At 57.5% G+C, this 19738-nt stretch overlaps 2 protein-coding genes across 2 annotated transcripts in view; both read right to left on the bottom strand.

Moving 5' to 3' along the window:
* Positions 1–137: 137 nt before the first annotated feature.
* On the bottom strand, positions 138–4759 carry Isyna1 (inositol-3-phosphate synthase 1). Its single transcript, XM_060381972.1, has 11 exons — positions 2958–4759; positions 2753–2881; positions 2517–2678; positions 2159–2291; positions 1891–2084; positions 1575–1724; positions 1285–1500; positions 1011–1175; positions 785–898; positions 491–708; positions 138–416 (listed from the first exon to the last, which is right to left on the bottom strand). The coding sequence occupies exons 2-11, from the start codon at positions 2870–2872 to the stop codon at positions 218–220; spliced, it is 1671 nt and encodes a 556-aa protein (XP_060237955.1). The 5' UTR covers positions 2873–2881; positions 2958–4759; the 3' UTR covers positions 138–217.
* Positions 4760–4943: 184 nt separating this feature from the next.
* Positions 4944–19738, bottom strand: part of Ell (elongation factor for RNA polymerase II) — a 45942-nt gene continuing 31147 nt past the window's right edge. Inside the window, exons 3-12 of the mRNA XM_021638014.2 lie at positions 14648–14769; positions 14343–14506; positions 12440–12705; positions 10725–10849; positions 9449–9527; positions 8705–9185; positions 7075–7135; positions 6796–6967; positions 6393–6437; positions 4944–6300 (exon numbers count right to left, since the gene is read on the bottom strand). Of these exons, the coding sequence (XP_021493689.1) occupies positions 6184–6300; positions 6393–6437; positions 6796–6967; positions 7075–7135; positions 8705–9185; positions 9449–9527; positions 10725–10849; positions 12440–12705; positions 14343–14506; positions 14648–14769 (1632 nt within the window). The 3' untranslated portion in view covers positions 4944–6183. The remainder of the gene's footprint in view (positions 6301–6392; positions 6438–6795; positions 6968–7074; positions 7136–8704; positions 9186–9448; positions 9528–10724; positions 10850–12439; positions 12706–14342; positions 14507–14647; positions 14770–19738) is intronic.

Here is a 19738-nt window from a genome sequence, read left to right as displayed (position 1 = left end):
ATCCCTGCTCAAATGGGTTGGCTGGAGGTTAAGCTGGGAGCCAGCACTGCACCCTGTTCGCTGTCACACTCCTTTAATCCCAGAGGCCACCCCGAGATACACACTGAGACCCTGTAAAAAGCCACAGGAAGCTCGTCTGCCAAGGACCCTTTATTGTTCTCTTGGGCAAGGTCGGAGTAGAGTGGTTAAGGGGGTGGAGATAGAAGGATCGCCTGGTTCAAGCGGTGGACACCTCTGCCGGCGCCTGTGTGTGCCCGTTGGCATCCCCGGTGCAGCCATTGGTGGCAGCAGGTGTGGCCTCCTTCTTGCTGGGCAGTGGGTTGGTGGCCGCCATCTCGGGGTTGATGCCCGGGCCTGGGCGCTCCATCTTGTGCTCTAACAGCATGTGGTTCTGGGGCGGGAGGCCCACACAGGCCCTGCAGAGATAGCGCAGGCTCAGCAGGACCACCCAGACCAGAGGGCCCCGGGCCTCGCCCTCCGTCAGGCGCACCTGAGAATGTTCTCGATACAGCTACGCTGGCGGAAGAGCGCATTCACCACCGGGCTGCCAGGGGGCACCAGGGGGGCCTTAAAGAGGAAGCTGAGCACGGACAGCACAGGGTGGAAGCCCTGAGGCTCGGGGTCCGAGTCAGTGAAGAAGCTCACGCGCTGACACAGCTCCGTGAGCAGCACGAGGTCCAGCATGATGGGCGCGGCCAGGAGCGAGTCCTGGAGAGGGGTTGGCGTGGGTGTGATGAGGGTCGCCCACACCTCCGTCCCCCCACGGCCGCCCCGCCGGTCACACCTCACAGGTGTTGTGGAGCACCAGGGTGTTGGTCCCGCCAAGCATCAGCTCGGAGGTGTACTCATCCAGTGCGCGCTTGCTGTCCCCCACGTACGGCACGTACTTGATCACCACCTGTGGAGACACACGCAGCTGCCCCGGGGCTTCCCCACCCCACCCCCCCCGCGCCCGCTGCCCGCGGGCCTATCCTCTCCCCAACCCCCCCCCCGGCCGCGGGCCCACGCACGCAGTGGTCTGGCTCCTCTCCAGGTGCGTAGAGCACACGGTTGCTCTGAACCATGTCCTCCACCACGCTGCTCTTCGTCACCTCCTTGGAGCGGAACTGCAGCGGGGCGGACAGGTTCTGCCCGTCGTTGTTGCCCAGGTGGTTGTAGCTCACGATGGACATGGTCTGCGCGATCAGAGACAGTGGATACAGGTGTGCCCAGTCACTGCGGCACCCTCGCCAGCCTGCGGCTCCGGCCTACTTCCTCCCAGCGCCTCAGGAAGCCCGCACATACCTTGAGGCCAGAGCCGATGAGGAAGTCTACCAGGACAGACTTGACCTTTGTCTGGCCTGTTTTGAAGTCGTCGCCACCCACGAACACGTGGCGCTGAGAAGCCAGCTCCAGGGCGCCGGGCACCAGTGTGTTCTGGGGGGACCCGTTGAGGAAGGCGCAGCCCTCTAGGATGCTGGCCACGGCAAAGAGTGTGGACGGTGACACCTCTAGGCCAAGCTGAGGGCAGAGAGGCCGTCAGACAAGGCTTCTGGACCGGCCTTGACCCCCAGGAGGCCCGGGGTTGTGCCCACCTGGATGGTACGCAGCAGGTTTTCGGCGGTGTCATTGCGACCCGGGACCACCTCGCAGAAGCGCTCTGTGTTGGCCGTCCACAGCACGATGACCTTGTCCAATCCTGCGCTGGACCGGAAGTCTCGAATGTCCTTCCGGATCTGTTCCAACTGGGAAAGGATGGGGAAGGAATGGCCGCAGGTTGACCAAGGTCACACCTTGTCCGGGGGCTTGGGACACCCAGAACGTGGGTGGGGTGGGGTAGGTGGCCAAATGGAGGGACCACGTGGCCAGTTAACAGTGAATTGAAGCCTGGCAGCGGGTGGAGGATCCCACCTGCTGCGCACGTGTGCCAGGGATGAGGTTGTCCGCACGCGCGGTCTGGTTGGTGGCGATGAACTCGGGAATGTAGACGGAGGGCCGCGGACGCAGGTTCTCCATGTGGGGCCAGAGCTGCTCCTGCAGGCCGCAGTCCAGGACCTGCGCGCGCCTCATCGCCTCGGCCAGGTTCAGCGAGGAGATATCCCAGCCTGTACGGCGGCACTCTTACACCAGACCCTGGGCCCTCCCACACCCCCCCACCCGACCCGCAGGCTTCGCCCACCGTCAAACACCAGGTCGTTGGGGGCCACCATGGGCAGCAGCGTGGTGAAGGGCACAAACACTTCCCGGCCGTTCCCATCCAGACCCAGGTTCACGGTGCCCGCCTGGGTCAACGAGCCGTAATAGTTTGCCTCCTGGGGGGGGATAGCAACAGAGCAAGGTATTGAGGGGGGTGGGGCCAGGCGCTCAGAGACCGGCGGATCCCATAGGCCACGCCCCCGCCTCCGCAGGCCCCGGCGCCCGGGTCTGCTCCGGTCCTGAGTGGGGGTTGGGGATCGGGTCACGCACACCTCCTCAGCCGGCCCCGCCCCTCGGGGTCCTCCCCATCCTTTCCCCCCTCCCGCCTCTACGGCCCCCACCTTGCGACCGGTGCGCGTGGGCCAGGTCAGGCGCAGCCGGTTGGCCAGTACCGCCGCTGTGAGCGTGGAGCCGTTGTTCCCGCCCCAGCCTACCAGCATGACCCCGAGCCGGGGCACCTGCCGGGCGGTGCGGAAGGTGAAGCGAGTAGTCGTGGGCTGCACCTAAGGATGGGAGGGGAGTGAGTCGCGGGGCCTTGGACTCCCGCCGCCCGCCGCCGCCCGCGCCCCTCGCGCACCCGCAGCACGGCGCCCTCGCGGCTGACGCGAGTGGTCCGGTACTCATAGCGCGACTCGATGGCCTCGGGGCTGTAGACCACGTCCGGGCTTTCCACCAGGATCTCCGCGGCGGGCTCCATCGTGGCGAGCTGCGGGCCAGAGCTGGTGAGCTCGGGATCACTCCCCGGGAGACCGCCCTACGCCCCAGGACAGGACCGCACTCACCGGCTTGGCGTCAGCTCAGACGGCGGTGGGTAACAGCGCGGACCACAGGGCGCGCGGGCAGGAGAGAAAAGCGCTGAGGCCACGCCCAGACCACGCCCACGATGGGCGTGGCTTACAGCCTAGGTTCGAGGTGCTCCGGCCCCAGGTGGCCGGAAGAGGCGTGCGCATTGGCTCGCTGGGCATCCTTGTACCGTCACGTGGCAGCCAATGAGCGCCGGCCACCGCCGGGAGGGCGGGGCGTAGCTGGTTGAGGGGCCTTTGCGGGGGCCCAGGACCTGGAAGCTGCGCTGCGCGCCTGCAGGCCCCGCCAGCTCCCAACCCCCCAGCCTGGAGCACTGGCCAGCACGGCCTGGCCGAGGGGAGGGGACAGGATGGCCATGCCTGCGTGGCCTCCCCCTGGGCAGGCACAGCGATAAGGAACGTGGGAACCCGGCTGCAGGCGGGGGAGGCGACCCCAGAACTTTCCAAAACAAGCGGCCTCCTCCTAGCGGAAACTTTCCACCGTTGGAGCTAGGCCAAAAAGGTGGACTGTCCGCAATGTCTGCACGGAAGGGAGAAAGGGGCCACATTTTGTGGGTGCCAAGATTTTTTTGGTCGTTGTTTTAGATAACCTGAACCAGCTCCAAAGGGAAGGAGCAGAAAGGGGGACCGAGCTCATCTCGGTGAAGAGACCCAGGCCGGGTTCCCAGAGGAGGAGGTTGCTGGGAGGGCATTTGATGTGTGAAGAGAAGGCTGTTAAGGGAGAACTACGAGCAGAGTGCCCTGCATTCTCCGAAGTAAAACTCAGGGAGATGCAGGTGGGGCCGACCTGCGGGCAGAGGACCATCGTGGGGAGCCAGGCTGCACATAAAGGCTGCTGGCTCTCTTCTGTCTTCGATGGTTTACTTCAATAGAAATGGCAGATGATATAATTAGTCTCTTTACGGTAATGAAACGGTCTTGGTGGCCGGCACCTGTCATTGCAGCATTTGGCAGGCTGAGGCTGAAAGGCTGCGATTGGGACATTGACTGGGCAAGGGGCTCAGTGCTGGGCAGCCGGAAAGGCCAAGGAGAGAAAACTCAGTCCCCAGAAGGTGCCTCCTGGCCGACATCCTAGAGCAAGGGAGATGGGGCAGAACGGTAGTTCTGGCTGGAAGGGCCCTGGGAACAGGGGTCAGCCCTGGGCTCCAGGAGACCAATGGAAGAGCATGGCCACTCTGTTCCCAGGTGATGGGTACACAGCGGCCCAGCAGCGCCAACTCTCCTTCAGCCCGCCCTCTCAGAACTTCTGTCAGAAGTCCCGCCAAGGCTTAGAGGCAGGCCCTCCTCCGTTGGGGCTGCCTCTGGCTCTTCCCTTTGAAAACAAACATGCCGAGACTCTACCTTGAGCTCAAGCCCAGCCTGTGCTGTCTGCTTGGACCCAGGGGCTGACGGTGGTGAGCCTACCCTCAGCCTCCGTGGCTTCGGGTGCTGGCTGGACTGGCAGCTGTAAAAGGCACATCACCTCGTTTGTCTTTTGTTTTTCAAAGCTGTGTAGCTTTGGCTGTCCTAGAAACTCACTCTGTTGACTAGGGTGGCCTCAAACTCACAGAATTCCCCCTGCCTCTGCCTCCCTGAGTGCTGAGATTAAAAGCCTGCAGCACCACACACACCTGGCTACAATCACTGGTTTGTTTTTTGAGCCAGGTTTCTGTGTAACCTTGGCTTGGCTTGCCTTGGCTCTCTGTAGACCAGGCTGGTCTTGAACTCAGAGATCCCTCTGCCTCCAGAGTGCTGAGATTAAAGGCTTTCAAGGCATGCGTCACCGCACGTCGCTCTTGCTTTTCAAACAGGGCCTCAGGCCCCAGCAGTCTCCCCGCCCCTCCCACTGGGTAGAGGCTCCTTCCCCACCCTCTGCCTGGCACTCCAGTGCTCAGGCCAGCTGCAGCTCCCTGTCCCCAGCCTGCCTACCCTCATTGCAGCACAGGGGCCGCCCCACACCCCACAGTGCCACGCACAAGCCACAGCGGGGTTTGTCCATCAGGTTTATTATAAACTTTAAAAGCCGGCGGCTCTGCTCACTGTAGAGGGCACAGTAAGGCTCTTGCGGCACCACCTCTCCTGTCAATTGTAACGTTTTGGCAAAAGTGAAGACTGTAAACACCAAGTCCATGGCTCAAAGGAGACGTTCTCCATAGTACAGTTCAGAGGCCCGGGGAGACAACCAATAAGTTAGACCATGCTTAGCCTACCAGGACCCCAAGCCCAGAGCGTAGCCCTTCCTTTCCATCACAAATCTCAGACAAGACAACCAAACAGACCAATTCAACAGATAGCCCTGGACGGAGCACTCAGGATGAGAGGGGCGCCCTGGGAACCCCTCCCCCCAGAGCCTGCACACTGCAGGATCTGGCTCTGACCCATATAGGAACCAACAGCTAGTGAAACATGAAGGGTTGGTTTCCTCGAGGGCCTGGGGACTCCAGGGATCCCCAAGGAAAGCTAGGAGCTGGGTATGGTGGGACCCGACCAGGCAGAGGGCTCCAGGAAGTCGGCTCTCTGAAAGCCATCCGGAGACACCTCACGGTTTAAAAAGTACACATCTGTGTTTGCCTTTCTCTCCTGGCCCTGCAGTTACGGGCAGCAGTGACGCTGTGGCCCCCACCACTTTCCCAGAATGGCTTCCCTCTGAATGTGCAAAACTCAAACAACTGACACCACTCACACTCACACACAGACATGGACCCAGACAAGCACACACCAATGGCCCCTAGGATTTGGGGTATGAGGAGATGAGGCACAGTAAGAAAGCAGCAATTGGGGGGCCACAAGCCTGCGCCCTGGACAAGGCAAGCAAGGTGTCACCCTCAGGGGTCCCCAAAGTGGGAACCCAACAGGGTGGACCCCAGAACCCACAAATGGATGGAGGGACAGAACAAGGCCAGCAGTACAGGACCACATAGCCTCAGTGTGACATGAACAACAGGTATGTGTAGGGGGCTGAGGACCACATGCTGCTGAAGCCACTGCTGAGGGCTTTGGGCACAGTCAGGAAGCGGCAGTCACCTTGCCAGCTGAGGATCCGAAGGCAGCAAGCCCAGTACTCACTGCTGACTCTCCCTGGAGCCTCTAACACTGGAGGCGTGGGCTTTGGAGGAGGCACGGAGTAGAAAAGGTACAAAAATAGACGGTCTCTGCGGCAGCTAAAGGGCCGAGTTCATAGAAAACTAGAAAAGGCAGGTGGAGCCACCAGGACTGCCCACTGACGCTAGGGCCAGGCCTGCAGCTGCCGCTGGTCATACTCTGCGATGAGCCGCTTGATATGCGCCAGCTTGCGGTGCAGGTACTCACAGCGCCGCTTCTCCTGGCTGTAGTTGGTGTTGGTCTGCGAGGAACAAGCGGCAGGTGAGGCAACATCTACCCAGCGCCCCTGGCCAGGCAGGCTTTCCCCCTCGGCACCTGTTCTGCATCACGCACCTTTTTGATTTTCCGGTACTCCTGAAGAATCTGCCCACGCGTTGTCTGGGGGTAAACACGGAGAACTAATTATGTCCTACCTGGGGAAGCCCCAGGTGCCAGCCCGCTCTGGAAGGGACCAACTAGACAGGCAGGGCACAGCGTCAGAAAGCACCGTGTAATTCTTGAGCCTGTCTAATGCTCCAGGAGGACAGGCGACATGTGGGGAAACAGGCGGAAACAGCCACATGAGGGAAAGGCAAGTGGATGTCCCGGAAGCCTGTGCACTAGCCCCATCGTTCCTGATTTGGGACCCACCAGGTCACACACCTGACCCTGGCACCCAACCTGGCCCAGGCTCCACCACAGGAGCTCGTAGCCAAACCCTGTGCTCGAGTCCCTGCCAGCTTCGTGCCTGCAGTACCTCATACTCCTCGGAGCCCTGGCTCAGCTGCCGGAGCTGTGCGTCAAGCTGTGTGAACCTGCGTGTGATCTGCTCGATGCGCGCGTGCAGGCTGCGGTACTCGCTGTATTCAGCGTTGAAGTCGTTCTTGTAGCTCTGACGCTGCTCTGAGGACGAGATGGCTGGGTATTTCCTGAGGGACAACAAGGGTTGCTGGAGTGCAAGGGCCACAGTGGAGGGCAGTACCTGGTCCAGGCAGGGCTTGGCTAGGCCTGGGCACAGCCTAGGCAAGATACTTACACCAAGTAGTCCGGGGTCTCTGAAGAGGATGTGGGGACACTGGCACAGGCTCCATTCACACCTGGAGAGCAATGCACCAAGACCAGCTGGCTAGAGCAGAAACCCACTGTCCAGGCCACAGCCACATAGCCCCGTCATGCCTGTCTAAAAGTGGCCGATAGGCAGGCCCAGAGCTCAGCCAGAGTCTGGCAGTGTGCACCTACAGTAGGCTGGAGACGCAGACCCTGACCACCCAGAAGAAAGGCCAGGCTGTGCTTCCTCTGACTGCAGATGGATTGCAAACCTTGCTGATACCAGCTTCACTTGAGGCCCCAGTCAGACTCTACTGTCCTTTGCAAGGTGCACACTGGAGGCTGAAGCAGCCAGGAGGGGTCCTCCACAGTCTCCCAGACCACACCTAGCATCAGCTGCTGGAGCCTGGGAAGGGTGAGCAAGGTGCAGGCAGAGCCTGGGCATGAGGCTGCACACCAGCAGAACACTACTTTCCAGCCGTCTGCTCCATTTACTTGGCTTTCTGAAACAGCGTCGCTCTGGAGCCTGGGCTACCTGGATGGCTACACCTGCTGCTTCCCTGGGCCTGCACTACACCCTGTTCCAACCACATGCTCAGCCTAGCCCACTCCCGCTTCAGGGCCCCACACAAGCCATGTGCTGGTGCACAGGACATGGGCCCAGAGTGTGAAGCCCTGGTGCTGTCCACAAAAATTAAAACACAGGAGGGAGGCTTGGGAAACCTGCTAAGAATGGCGCTGCAGAGTAGAGACTGCCTGGGAATGGGCCTAAGGCATTTGCCGAGGCCTGCCGAGCAGGAGCAAACTTAGCCCAAGCTCTGGGCCTTGCTGGACAAAGGGAAAAGGAGTGTCCTCTGTGGCATCGGCTGGATCTGACACCTGGCGCCCACCCATGTCTGTAATCTGTCGCAGGTGAGCACTGTGCTGGGCTGTCACAGGTGTGCGTTGTGTCTGTAAGGTGTCGCAGGTGTGTGCTTATCTGGGCTCTGGCATAGAGGTGTGTACTGTCTCTAGCTGGGGTGGGGCTGTGGCTTCCTGACCATCTAAAGTGCCTCTGTCAGATGAAGCCCTCCCAGCCTGGTGGTGGCTGAGCCTCTCACAGACAGCTCCTAGCAGGTGTGGCAGCTGTTTGCTGGACCCAGAGTGGCGCCTCCTCCTCTCAGCCACCTTCAAGCAGCTCTGGGTGCCTGGGGAGCATATACAGTCCTGGGTGTTCAGAGGGTCCTCCTGACAGCTTAAGACTCAAGGACACAGGCAACACAGAGCCTGTGACACCATATCCTGGACACAGAGGTCCCCTCTCGGGGTCTCCTGACACAAAGGGTTCTGTCTCACTTCTCAGTGTCCTCCGGTCCCAGCCACCTTTGCTCCCTGGGCTCAGTGCATCCGTCTGTGCCCTGCTGACCCCTACCGTGGATATGGCTGTTTTCCTCTCACCCTCCCACTGCCTCTCTGGCCCAGGACTTGCTCAGCGCTCTCAGCAAGTGCTGCTTTCCATGGGACCCCTGCCTGAGTGCTGCAGCCCTCAGCCCCAAGCATGGAGCTGGCTGGCTGGTGTCCTCCTGACCCAGTGGTGTCCTCACAGCAGAGGCTCAGATAGATAGCCAGGTGGCACTGACCTGGGGCTTCTGGGGGCAGCACAGGGGCGGTGGGTGCATCAGGCTGCAGGGCAGGGGGCTTGAGCTCAGGGGGCCGCTCCTTGTCTTTGTGCTTCTTGGACTTCCTCTTGGGCCGGCTATGCGTGTGGGAGGAGCCAGCTGGTCGCTCAGAGTGGGGAAAGTCCGTCAGCAGGGGCTGACCAAGGTGTGGGCCTGGGGCTGGGGCGGCCTCCTGGTGCTTGTAGTCCTGGGTACTGTGGCCTAGGTCATTGCTGACATCGGCCAGGGGGTCATGGGTCCTCTCGGGCTCCAGCCGTGGGGGCAGATGGCTAGGAGCGAGGATTTCTGTGGGAGTGGGCCCTGGTGTGGGCAGGAGGGTCTCGTGGCCATTGGGGGTGCCCAGCTTGCCATTGAGGGTGGGCTGTGCTCGCTGGGTAAAGTGTGAGATCCGGGGCTTCTTGCTGGCCAGGGGGTCGATGAAGTCTGCATGCTGTGACCGTTTCTGAAAAGCAATGGGGACTAGGCTGAGCAAGAAGCCTATGGGAAGCAGTAACCACCCACAGGATCTGCTGTGCCACATGGGGGCGCCCGCGCACAGCTGGCCACCCTCAGAAGAAGCCAGCCGGACAGGAGGTGGGGAGGAGGGAAGGAAAGCCCCTGCACGGGATTCTGCAGACACGCCCCACCCCCAAAGGCAGAAGTGGGCTCAGCAGTGGACACTGGCCACAAAGGTTAGGACCTACACTAACCACCCCAGGCGGGTACCTGACAGGGTGAGGCCGAGCGCCCATGCTCTCGGGGTGGGCTGGAGTCTGTGGTGGCACTCTGCGGCTGGCACAGCTTCCTGCAGAGGGGTGGCAGAAGCATGATGGTGACACTGCCATCGGGACTATGTCTATAGCCCTAGGGACTATGTCTGCACAGAAAGGGCCCGGTTCCCAGAAGCAGCGCTGGGTTGTGTTCAGGGCAGCTGCCAAGAAGAGCTCGTGTGGGCCCTCAGAGAGAACTCCTGCTCGGAGCCCAGGCATGATACCAGGATGGAGAACGGCCAGATAGGAACACATACGCTGCCTGCAGCACACCAGGACCCCATCAGCACAAATGGCTGTGTGTCAGCTGTGGCCTTGGGTGTGGTCCCTCCCACCTCACTCCCACCATGATCTGGCAAGTGAGCAGCCAATGGCTCATTATTCACTCGTCACAGGGGTAATAATAACATCAGGAACGCTAGCTCTGCCTGCACCACTCACACTGGTGAAGCACACCCTACCTGTGACAGGCCTGGTGTGGACACTGCCAGCACTTGGGTGAAGGTGACCCTGGCAATGGGGCACACACTTATTATTAGCACAGTAGTAGTGGAGGGTGGAGAGAGGAGGAGGGTCAGGAGTTATGGCCTGCATGGTCTCTGCAAGACCCTGACTCAAAAGCAGAAGAGAAACCAGGCCTGGTGGCACTTGCCTGTAATCCCATCACTTGAGCACTTGGGAGGCAGAGGCAGGCGGATCTCTGAGTCTAAAGCCAGCCTGGACTACAAAGTGAGTTCAGGACAGCCAGGGCTACACAGAAAAACCCTGTCATAAAAAAAAAAAAAAAAAAAAAAAAAAAAAGAAAGAAAGAAAAAGAAAGGAAGCAAGAATGCTGGGTCTGTTGTCCAAAAGGGTGTGACAGGTGGCAAGCCTGGGCCATCGATGTCCCTCCCAGCCTCTCTGGGCACTTGGACTCCGGTTAGGAGACCAGCACAGAGTGAGCTGGTGTCCCTGAGCAGGAGGAATCAATAGCAGTCTTTCAGCAAAAGAAAAAAAAAATCACTCAAGAACCAACTATCTTCTGCTCTCGGCCAGGCCCCAGGGAAGTGGCTATTTACTGCATTGCTCTCTTGGCGTCTGCCTCACACACTCTGAGGGCCCAGAGGCTCCTCAGGAGCTACGGGGACATGGATGGGACACCCTGGCCCAGAGAGGCTGCAGAGTTGGCTGGAACAGCCGTGATTGTGACCATGTGGCAGCCTGCTGTCCCACATGTCTGCTCAGGGCCTTACCGCACGAGCACACGCTTCAGCAGCTGTTGGTCGCCCTCAGAGTAGCCGGGCCAGTCCTTCTGCACATCTTTGTACATGCAGTCCTGCAGTGTGCACGTGCCGTCCTTGGGGTTCACACTCGCCACCTGCAAGAAATCCAGTTCTCCTTGACCGTCACTGTGGGGCCAGCGGGGTGTGTGCGCTCAGGGAGCCATGGGCTCCACAGGGCAGTGGCAGCACCTGGACCATGCTCTCCCACCTCAGGTTCCCTGTGCCTGAGCCGCTGAAGGCCCAAACTGTGCTGTGGCTGAGCCGCTCATGTGCTCACAGCCCTTCACAGCCTCCACCCTTTGGAGAGTGGCCACTAGCCGGTTCTCTACACTCCACACACAGACACACACACACACACACACACAGCTGCTTTATCTCAGGCTGTCAGCTGAAGCTCAAAGAATCTGATCAGAAGCTTTGAAGGGGCCAAGGCCACATCTGTACTGGCCTTGCTGGGTGCCAGTATGCAGCCATGCAAACATCCACTCTTCAACTGTGCCAAGGCTGGGTAAGGACTAAGAGGAATTAATTGTATTTCCTAGGTTCTAGAGACACAGCCTTGCCTCACAGCTGAGGCTGGCCTTGAACTCACCATTTCTTGTCAGAGGCTGCCAACCTGGCAGTCAACTTTGTGACAGCACTGAGATTTACTGGTGTACTGTCATGCCCTTATTCGTAACAGGAACACATAGCCCCACTTGCTGCTCCTCCAAGATGCCATGTGTTCCCACTGATGTCACTGCTGCCAGCATTCCGCCCTAGGGCAGACTTCTGGCTCCCCACTGTAGGTGCTCAGAGTCTCTGGTGACCTGTCCCCAAGACAGGGTTCTAGGTGTGTGGGGTCACGCTACCCCCACAAGACACATCACACAGAGTGCCAGGATGGTAGGCCCAACACGGCTAATCAGAGACCCTGGGAGTGACACAGCCTATGACGCCTCTGCCTGCACGCTACATCTGTGCACTCCTCAGCCCGAGACAGGGACTGAGCGTGGTCTCCCCTGTTTCCAAAGCTTTCTCTGAGACTCTATTATGTTGTCACCCAGAGGAAGGGGCCAGGCTACCCAAGCCACCTCTATGCTGTCCCCAAAGCTTGGCTAGTGTTAATAATTCTGTTTGTTGAGACAGGGTTTCTCTGTGCAGCTCTGGCTTTCTTAGAACTCACTATACACACCAGGCTAGCTTTGAACTCACAGGTATCCTCCTGCCTCTGTCTCCCAAGCACCGGGATTAAAGGTGTGCACCACTGCCACGTGTATGCGTGGTGCCCCTGGGGACCGGAAAAGGGCTTTGGATCTCCTGGAACTAGAGTTACAGACAGTTGTGAGCCAACACATGAGTGCTGAGAATGGAACCTGGGTCCTCTTCAAGAGCAGCCAGCACTCCTAAAAATGGAACATCTCTCTAGCCCGAGTTGTTTTTCAATTGTTACTGGCCCCATCAACAGTGCAGTGCTAACAGCCCATCAGACACAAGCTCTGAGCATATCTCCAGGTGGTGTCCACCTGCCAACTTTGTACTCCAACACCATACAGGTCTGTAGGCATCATCGCCAGGGACCCTGCTCAGGCAGACCTGTCCAAGGCTCCAGGAGGCTGGGCCAGGGACCGCCATGGAGCTAGGCAGCCTGGAGAAGTGTTTTCAAAATGGCTGCAGCACATGCGGTCACGCTGGTCTGTACCCACCTGCTGCAGCAGGCTGTCCAGGGTGTCCTTGTCTGCCTGTGTCAGCCCATCTTTCTGCAGCCTTAGTAGTAGCTCAGCCTTCCTGTAGGGCCTTAGGGCCAGGAGGTGCAGCACCCGGTCTCTGAAGGGCCGCTGCACCACACTACTGGCTCCGCTCCCACCACTCTTTCTGATGGCGCTTGCCGGGTTGATGGGGGTGGCCCGCTTCCGGAAAGGCACTGCATCGGCTGCCCCTGGTGCGGGCTTCCGGAATTGAACTTTCTTGCCTGAAATGAGAGCCTGGTTCAGGGTGTAGGGGGCATGCCATAGGACAGCATGAGCTGTCCACAACACAGCCAACAGGACAGAGGCTGGGGAGACTGAGATTCTGTGTCAAGTGTGTAGGCGTCTTGCCACAGTCCAAAGGCCAAAGGCGCTGGGGGCTGACAGTGTCTCAAGGCCGAGGAACATCTTTGTACCCTAAGATGTAGAACTTGGAACCCTCCCTCTGACAGCACCCCACTGCCGACTCAGCTTGCTTCTGTAGCTTTAGAGGCGACCTGAGTCACAGCGTCTGGGCTGCTCCAGCAGCTGCAGCAGAGACCCAAGGGCCTATCACTAAGATGTGGCCTCACCTAGTGCCGAATATGGCCATCCAAAGGTCATTTTGAGCAGCCCCCAGGGCAGCAAGCAGGAACCTGCAGGACTTGGGCCAGGGGGACCCCTCCAGTGCTTGCCCTCCTCACAGCCCAATTCAGTTTGGTACGTCCAGGCCTCTGGTCAGAGGGCTGAGCTGGAACCAAAACCACGGCTCTGCAGGTTTCATGCAGGGTTTGGTGGTTTGAGATGCGTCTCTCCACAGAGCCCAGCCTATCTTGATTCACCATCTTTCCGCCCCAGACCCTGGGGCTGAGACAACAGCTGTGCCCCAGTTAAATAGTGACTGTCTTAGAAGCCACCATGGTATCCAAACAAGGTATGACAAAATGAGGCTGCTAACCAATGGGTATCCACAGGAGCACAGAGTCATTCCCACGTATGCACAGCCCATCTCGGATTTGAGGAGAGGGCCTCTGTCACCAGGGAGACAGCACAGGCCAGTGCCAGTGATGATGTCAAGCCATGTTCTAACTACTTAAGTCCCACTCAAAGCTGGCCCACTGCAAGCGTGGGGGGTGGGGCAGGAGCAATATGAAATTCCCAGTTTTTTTTTTTTTTTTTTTTTAAGACAGGGTTTCTCTGTGTAGTCCTGGCTTTCCTTGAATTCACTCTGTAGATCAGGTTTGTCCTTGAACTCAGAGAACCGCCTGTCTCTGCCTCCTGAGTGCTGGGATTTAAAGTGTGTGCCACTACCACCTGGCTGAAATGCCCACTCTTCTTTAGAGATTTACTTATTTTTATTTTATATGTACAATGTCTTGCCTGTATATATGTCTGTGCATGTATGCTGTGGCCAAGGAGGCCAGAAGAGGACCTGGAGTTACAGCTGTGTGCCTGGAGCAACCTAGGTCCTCCACTGAGGCATCTCCCCACCCCTTAGGCAGGGTCTCCTGTGCACCAAGCTGGCCTCAAATTCACTACATAGGCTGAAGTGGACAGGGAAAGACCACAAGCCTCAAGCCTACACAAAGAATGACAGGAAGGTAAGGAATGCTGAGCTCCTGAGAAGTAGTCCGCCTCAGGATAACTGTCCGTGCACAATGGTCAGCCTTAGACACACTTGCTTGCCCTGTGCTGCACTGTCCCCATGTCACTACAGCTTACTGGCCTCCCAGTCTACAGTGTGCCCACAGTAACCCTTGGAGGAGTGACTGGGAACAACTAGATAACTAAGTGGGGCCTTGAGCACCCAAGGCCCAGCCCTCCTCGGCCATGTGACAGAGCAAGCCCCGGCTTCTGGCCCAGAATGCAGCTTCCCACCCACCCATGTAGCGGCCTCCAGCCTTGATGACAATGGCACTTCGGCTCCGAGTCTCCTCCTCTGCCTGCGCCATGCTCTGCCGCGCCTTCTGGTAGGAGTCATCAGTGGCGCACACTGTGACCTTGTCCTGGATGCTGCCCAGGCAGTCCAGGTGTACATCCCCACGGCTGCAAAACAAGGGAAAGTTTATTATTAGGATGCCTCTACCCCAAGCCACACCATGCTAGCCTGGGCCACTGCAGGAGAGGACGCAGGCCAGCTTGTGGTAGTTTTGGGGTCCCAAGGGGCCTGAGGGCAGGTAGCCTTACCTGGATACATATTGCTGGATACAGTCGAAGCTGCCCTGAGGGCTGTCACGGCCAATGTTGGAGAGGTAGAAGGAGAAAGCCCGCAACTCCTCGGGGCAGTCAGGCTGGGGTATAGAGATGTGCTGTAGAAAGAGGGGATGTCACTGGGAGTCTTGGCACGGGGAGGCTGGAGCGCAAGCCAGCACTCACCCTCACAGACACCATGCACTAGTTACAATGTGCAAGCTGCACAGCAGGAACACATGGGGCCCCTCCTCTGTGGCACCTCCTGGCATGAAGGGTGTCTCCTGCTTAGACAAGCAGGAGATCCCCCAAACTGGTGGGCTATGGAGTAGTCCAGGCTGTCTGTCACCCAGGCTCCCCACCTTGCCAGTGAGGCTGTCCTGGCCTGGAGCATCCATGAAAGTAAAATGCACACAACTGCAAGGGCTGCTGACGGCATGCATCCCTCTCAGCAGACGCCTATAGAAAGGCTCAAGGCGTTTCACCCTACGGTCTGCACGGCTCAGCTATCAAGCCTAAAAGGCCCCATCACCTGCGTTGCCTTAATCTTAATGCAAATGTGTGTGTGGTTGGTTTTAATTTGTGTTTGTGGAGTTTGAGCACTGTGAGAAAGCAAAGGGTCTTTGTGAGAGCACAGAGTCTTTGAGACCCCTTCCTTCAACCCTTCATAGGGTTCAAATTCCCCCTTCTCTCTGGCTAAATGATGGGATTGGAGGTCTTACCCTTAGATCTGAGGCCACATTCACCCTTTTGTCAAATGGGGTCACCCTTTTTTCAGGGTCAGCTCCTGAGGTGGTGGGTTCTTTTGAGCCCTGGGAATTTGCATAAAGATGGCAGATTTCTTTTCATCTTATTTTTTTCAAGACAGAGTTTTTCTGTGTAGCCCTGGCTGTCCTAGAGTCTCTCTGTAGACCAGGCTGGCCTCAAACTCATAGAGATCCACCTGCCTCTGCCTCTGCTTCCCAAGTGCTGGGGTTAAAGGGGTGTGTGACACCATCAGCGGGTTTTTTTTTTTTTTTGGCTTTAAATTAAAAAAAAAAAAAAGTTTTTCAAGACAGGGTTTTATTCCTGGCTGTCCTGGAACTTCTCTGTAGACCAGACTGGCCTCGAACTCACCGAGATGCACCTGTGGTTTGTTTCTTAAAAGACTGACTGACTGATTGATGGGTGTATGGATTGATTGACTGATTTAATGCATATGAGTGCTCTACCTGCATGTGCACCTGCATGCCAGAAGAGGGCATCAGATCCCAGCATAGATGGTTAAGAACACTATGTGGGAGCTGGAAATTGAACTCAGTACCTCTGAAAAACAGTATTTTTCAGCCATCTCTTCAGCCCATTTCTTTTTTTTTTTTTTTTTTTTTTAAGACAGGGTCTCTCTGTATAGTCCTGGCTGTTCTAGGACTCACTCTGTAGAACAGGCTAACCTCAAACTCAGAGATCTATCCAGCACCTCCTGAGCACCGGGATTAAAGGTGTGCACCACCACTCCTAGCTCAAATGTGTTTGTTTCTGAGACAGGGTCTCTAGCCTAGACCAACCTCAAATTCACAACATGGCCTAGGCTGACCTTGAACTCCAGACCGTCCCGCTTCAACCTCCTCAGTGCTGGGACAACAGGCGTGTACCATGTCTGATTTGTCTGGCCCTGGGATGGATCTCAGAGCCTCAGGAATGTTGCTGAACAAGTCTCTACCCACTGACTCCTTGCTCCAGCCCCCAAATGCTTTTATCAAGTGTAGAGGGGAAAGAGTGCCCTGCATCCCGCATCTGACAACCCAGGCCCCAGCCTGCTTCTCACACCTCACCCAGGTGTGCACACACCAATTACAAGCACACAGCCTCATATGTGCATGCACAGTAGACACACAAACACAGCAGCCTGCAAGGAGCCATGAAGGCAATGCCACCCAGACTCATCCCATCCGCCAAGGTCTTGACTGGCCTTCCGGTATAGCTTTAGCACTCTGCTGAATGGCAAGAGGAAACAGCCACGGGCTGTGGGCTCAGCAACTTGAAAGGGTTTCTGAGTGTGCCTAGTGTGTGGAGCCTCCACGGCATGAGTTCCTGGCTTAGGCTGGGGCTGACACCCCCTTGGCACAAGCCCTGAGTTGCATGTGGCTGTTGTCACAGCCAGTGACAGTTAGGCTCCTTGCAAATGCCCTGATCCAGGGCCAGCAGCCGGAGCTCTGCAAGGGTGCCAAGCAGGAGAGGCAGGGCACTGCAGTCAGTGCTGGGGGCTGTGGCAGAACTGAGAAAGGGAGCTCTGTCCCTCTGGGGACAAGCCACACAGGGTGCTGGGCTCTATCATCCAGGCATGGTAGAGGCGGCAGGTGGGGGACTTGGCCAGGACTCAAAGGGGAGCTGGATCTGCCATGGTGAATGCTGCAGTTGCCCAGTGGGTAGTAGCATCATAACATCAAGGCATAGCCAGAGCCTGCTGCTGTGTGGGGTCTCAGCTGCCAGCCCTAGTGACCAACTTCAGCATGGCTCCAAGCTGTCTGAGGGTGGGGGTGGCCTAGGTTCAGCATTTGCAGGAAAAGAGCCTGGTGAGGTATGTAGCTTTGGAAAGGTTGAGAACCACTGGCTTAGAAGCCAGGACAGCAGGCATGACCAATGGCCATCCTAGTCACTCTGCAGCCTCCGATCCCAGACAGAGGGACAGCACTGTCTCTGACCACCCTGCCTTGCCAGCTACAAACATGGGTTGTGAGCTCCGGTTGCACCGTGGTACGTAGCCATAGACACCAAGTGTTCTCTAGCACAGGGTCGGCCAGGTAGCAGTCACTGCCACTCAAGGGCTATGGCTTCAATGCCCCGTAACAGCCAGACAGCAGGGATGGCAGAGCTCAAGAGCCACGAAGGAGGAGCAGTGCATACAGGCAAATGCTGCAGGGGTCTGGGGAATGAGGCCCATGCCAAGGAACTGGTCCTGGGAGTCTAGTTGTTCTGGGGTCCTGGGTGGCCATGACCAGGTGGCATACATTGGTCTTTGCTAAGCACACAGTCTCCTGGAGCCTGGTTCTGGCCACCATGACTGCAGGGGCACTGATGAGGCATCCAGACATCCACCCCAGTGATGTGTGACATCAAGACCCTTAACAGGTGGCATGTTCTTAAGGAGGCTGAGGCAGAAAATCATGAGGTTGAGGCCAGCCCAGAATGAGGAGTAGGGCAGGAGTATGCTAAGGGCGAGTGTCGGGAACTGGCTGTTCTGGGTTCCATGACCCCATCACAGACAGATGTGCGGTGGCCTTGGACCAAAGCACAGAGGCAGCAAAAGGCATGGCTGGTACAATTTCTGTGGAATGAGCCCTTGGTGCACAGGCAACTTGACCTCATCTGGAATTAACTAAAACCCAAGTGGCCAGGCACACCTCTGAGGAACTTTTCCTTAGTGGAATCATTTCAAGTATGAAGATCCACCCTAGATCCCGGTCTTCTGGGGTGAAAAAATTCACCTTTCATCTAGGCCACCCCCTCTCCTGGCAGCCTGGATAAAGGACATGGAGGAAGAGAACACTACTTGCTTGCTCTCCCTCTCACTCGCAAGTCCACTCCTTCACTGGCATTAGAGCCTACTCCTTCAGGACTGTGGTGCACAGCGAAGACGCTGAGACTTCCCACCCCACGGACCGAGCGGCCACTGGACTGTTAGGGCTTCCACCCTCCGGCAGCCGTTGTTGCACTAGCTGGACCCCAGCCTGTGAGCCACTCTAATAAATCCCACATATATCTGCATTCATTCTTCATTCCATCAGTTCTGCTTCTTTAGACAACCCTCACTAATACAGGGCTCCACAGGCTAGCAACCGCGGGCCCCGTGGGCAGCTGAGGCATGCCGTATGTCTGGCAGCCAGCCACAGTAAGATGAAGCTGAATTCACCTGCAGGGTCTGGGCATCTGCAGGAGAGAGGTGGAAACACTAGTGCCCCAGCCTTCCCTGGGGCTACAGCCCCACTGCCAGTGAGGGGCCAGTGGTCAGGATGACCTCTTCCCAGTCAGACAGGCACATAGCCCCAGAGCCCCGGGAGGCACAGGGAGTCCACCACAGCCACCCAACCCCACAGCCACCCAACCCCATAGGCTGCTGGGTACCTACCAAGTCAGCCATGAGGCAGCAACTTCAAGTGAAAAGATAAAAAGACAGGACTGGGCACAGATTGGCCACCACAGCGACTCAGGAGGCTGAGGCAGGATGATTCTCAGTAATATAGCTAGATGCTGTCTCAAAATATAAGTAAAAGGTGGGGGCTGCAGAGATGGCTTAGGGTTAAGAGCACTGTTTGTTCTTGCAGAGGCCTTGGATTAGAATCCAAACACCCACACGGCAGCTCTCAACTACCTGTAACTCCAGTTCCAGGGCATGCAAAGTTATCTTCCATCTCAGTGGATACCGGGCACTTAGTGCATAAACAAATATGCAAAAGAATTAGGGGAAATAAAGTAAAAAGAGGGGGTTGGGGATTTAGCTCAGTGGTAGCGCGTGCCTAGCAAGCACAAGGCCCTGGGTTCGGTCCTCAGGTCCTCAGCTCGGGAGGGAGGGGGGAGGGGGAGAGACAAAATAACAAAAAGTCCAAAAACAACAACAACTAGAAGAGGCTGTGCTGGTCTGAATCAGAATGGGTACCCCAGGCTCGTATATTTGAATGCTTAGTTGCCTGGGAGTGGCAAAATTTGAAAGGATTAGAAGAATTAGGAGGTGTGACCTCGTTGGAGGAAGTCTGTCACTGGAGGTGGACTTTGAGGTTTCAAAAGCCCAAGCCAGGCCCAGAGCCTCTTTCTGTGCCTACAGATGAGGATAGAGACTCTCAACTACTGCTCCAGCACCGTGTCTGCCTTCCTGCCACCATGCACTCACTATGGTGATCAAACTGTAAGCCAGCAGCCAGTTAAATGCTGTAAGAGCTGCCGTGGTCACGGTGCCTCCCCACAGCAGCAGAACAGTGATTAAAGCAGAGGCCTGGAGCCAGCAGCTAACTGGAAGAGCACTTGCCTGACCTGTCACAGTGCTGGGCTCCCTCCCCAGAACCACAAGGTAGTGAGGGTGGGTTTTACATGGAGGCATTTCTATCTCTATGAAAT

The sequence above is a fragment of the Meriones unguiculatus genome, chromosome 4 (assembly GCF_030254825.1).
Source record: "Meriones unguiculatus strain TT.TT164.6M chromosome 4, Bangor_MerUng_6.1, whole genome shotgun sequence".
Classification (NCBI taxonomy): domain Eukaryota; kingdom Metazoa; phylum Chordata; class Mammalia; order Rodentia; family Muridae; genus Meriones; species Meriones unguiculatus.
The sequence above is the reverse complement of the archived record's forward strand: the minus strand, read 5'-3'. Positions and strand labels throughout refer to the sequence as shown.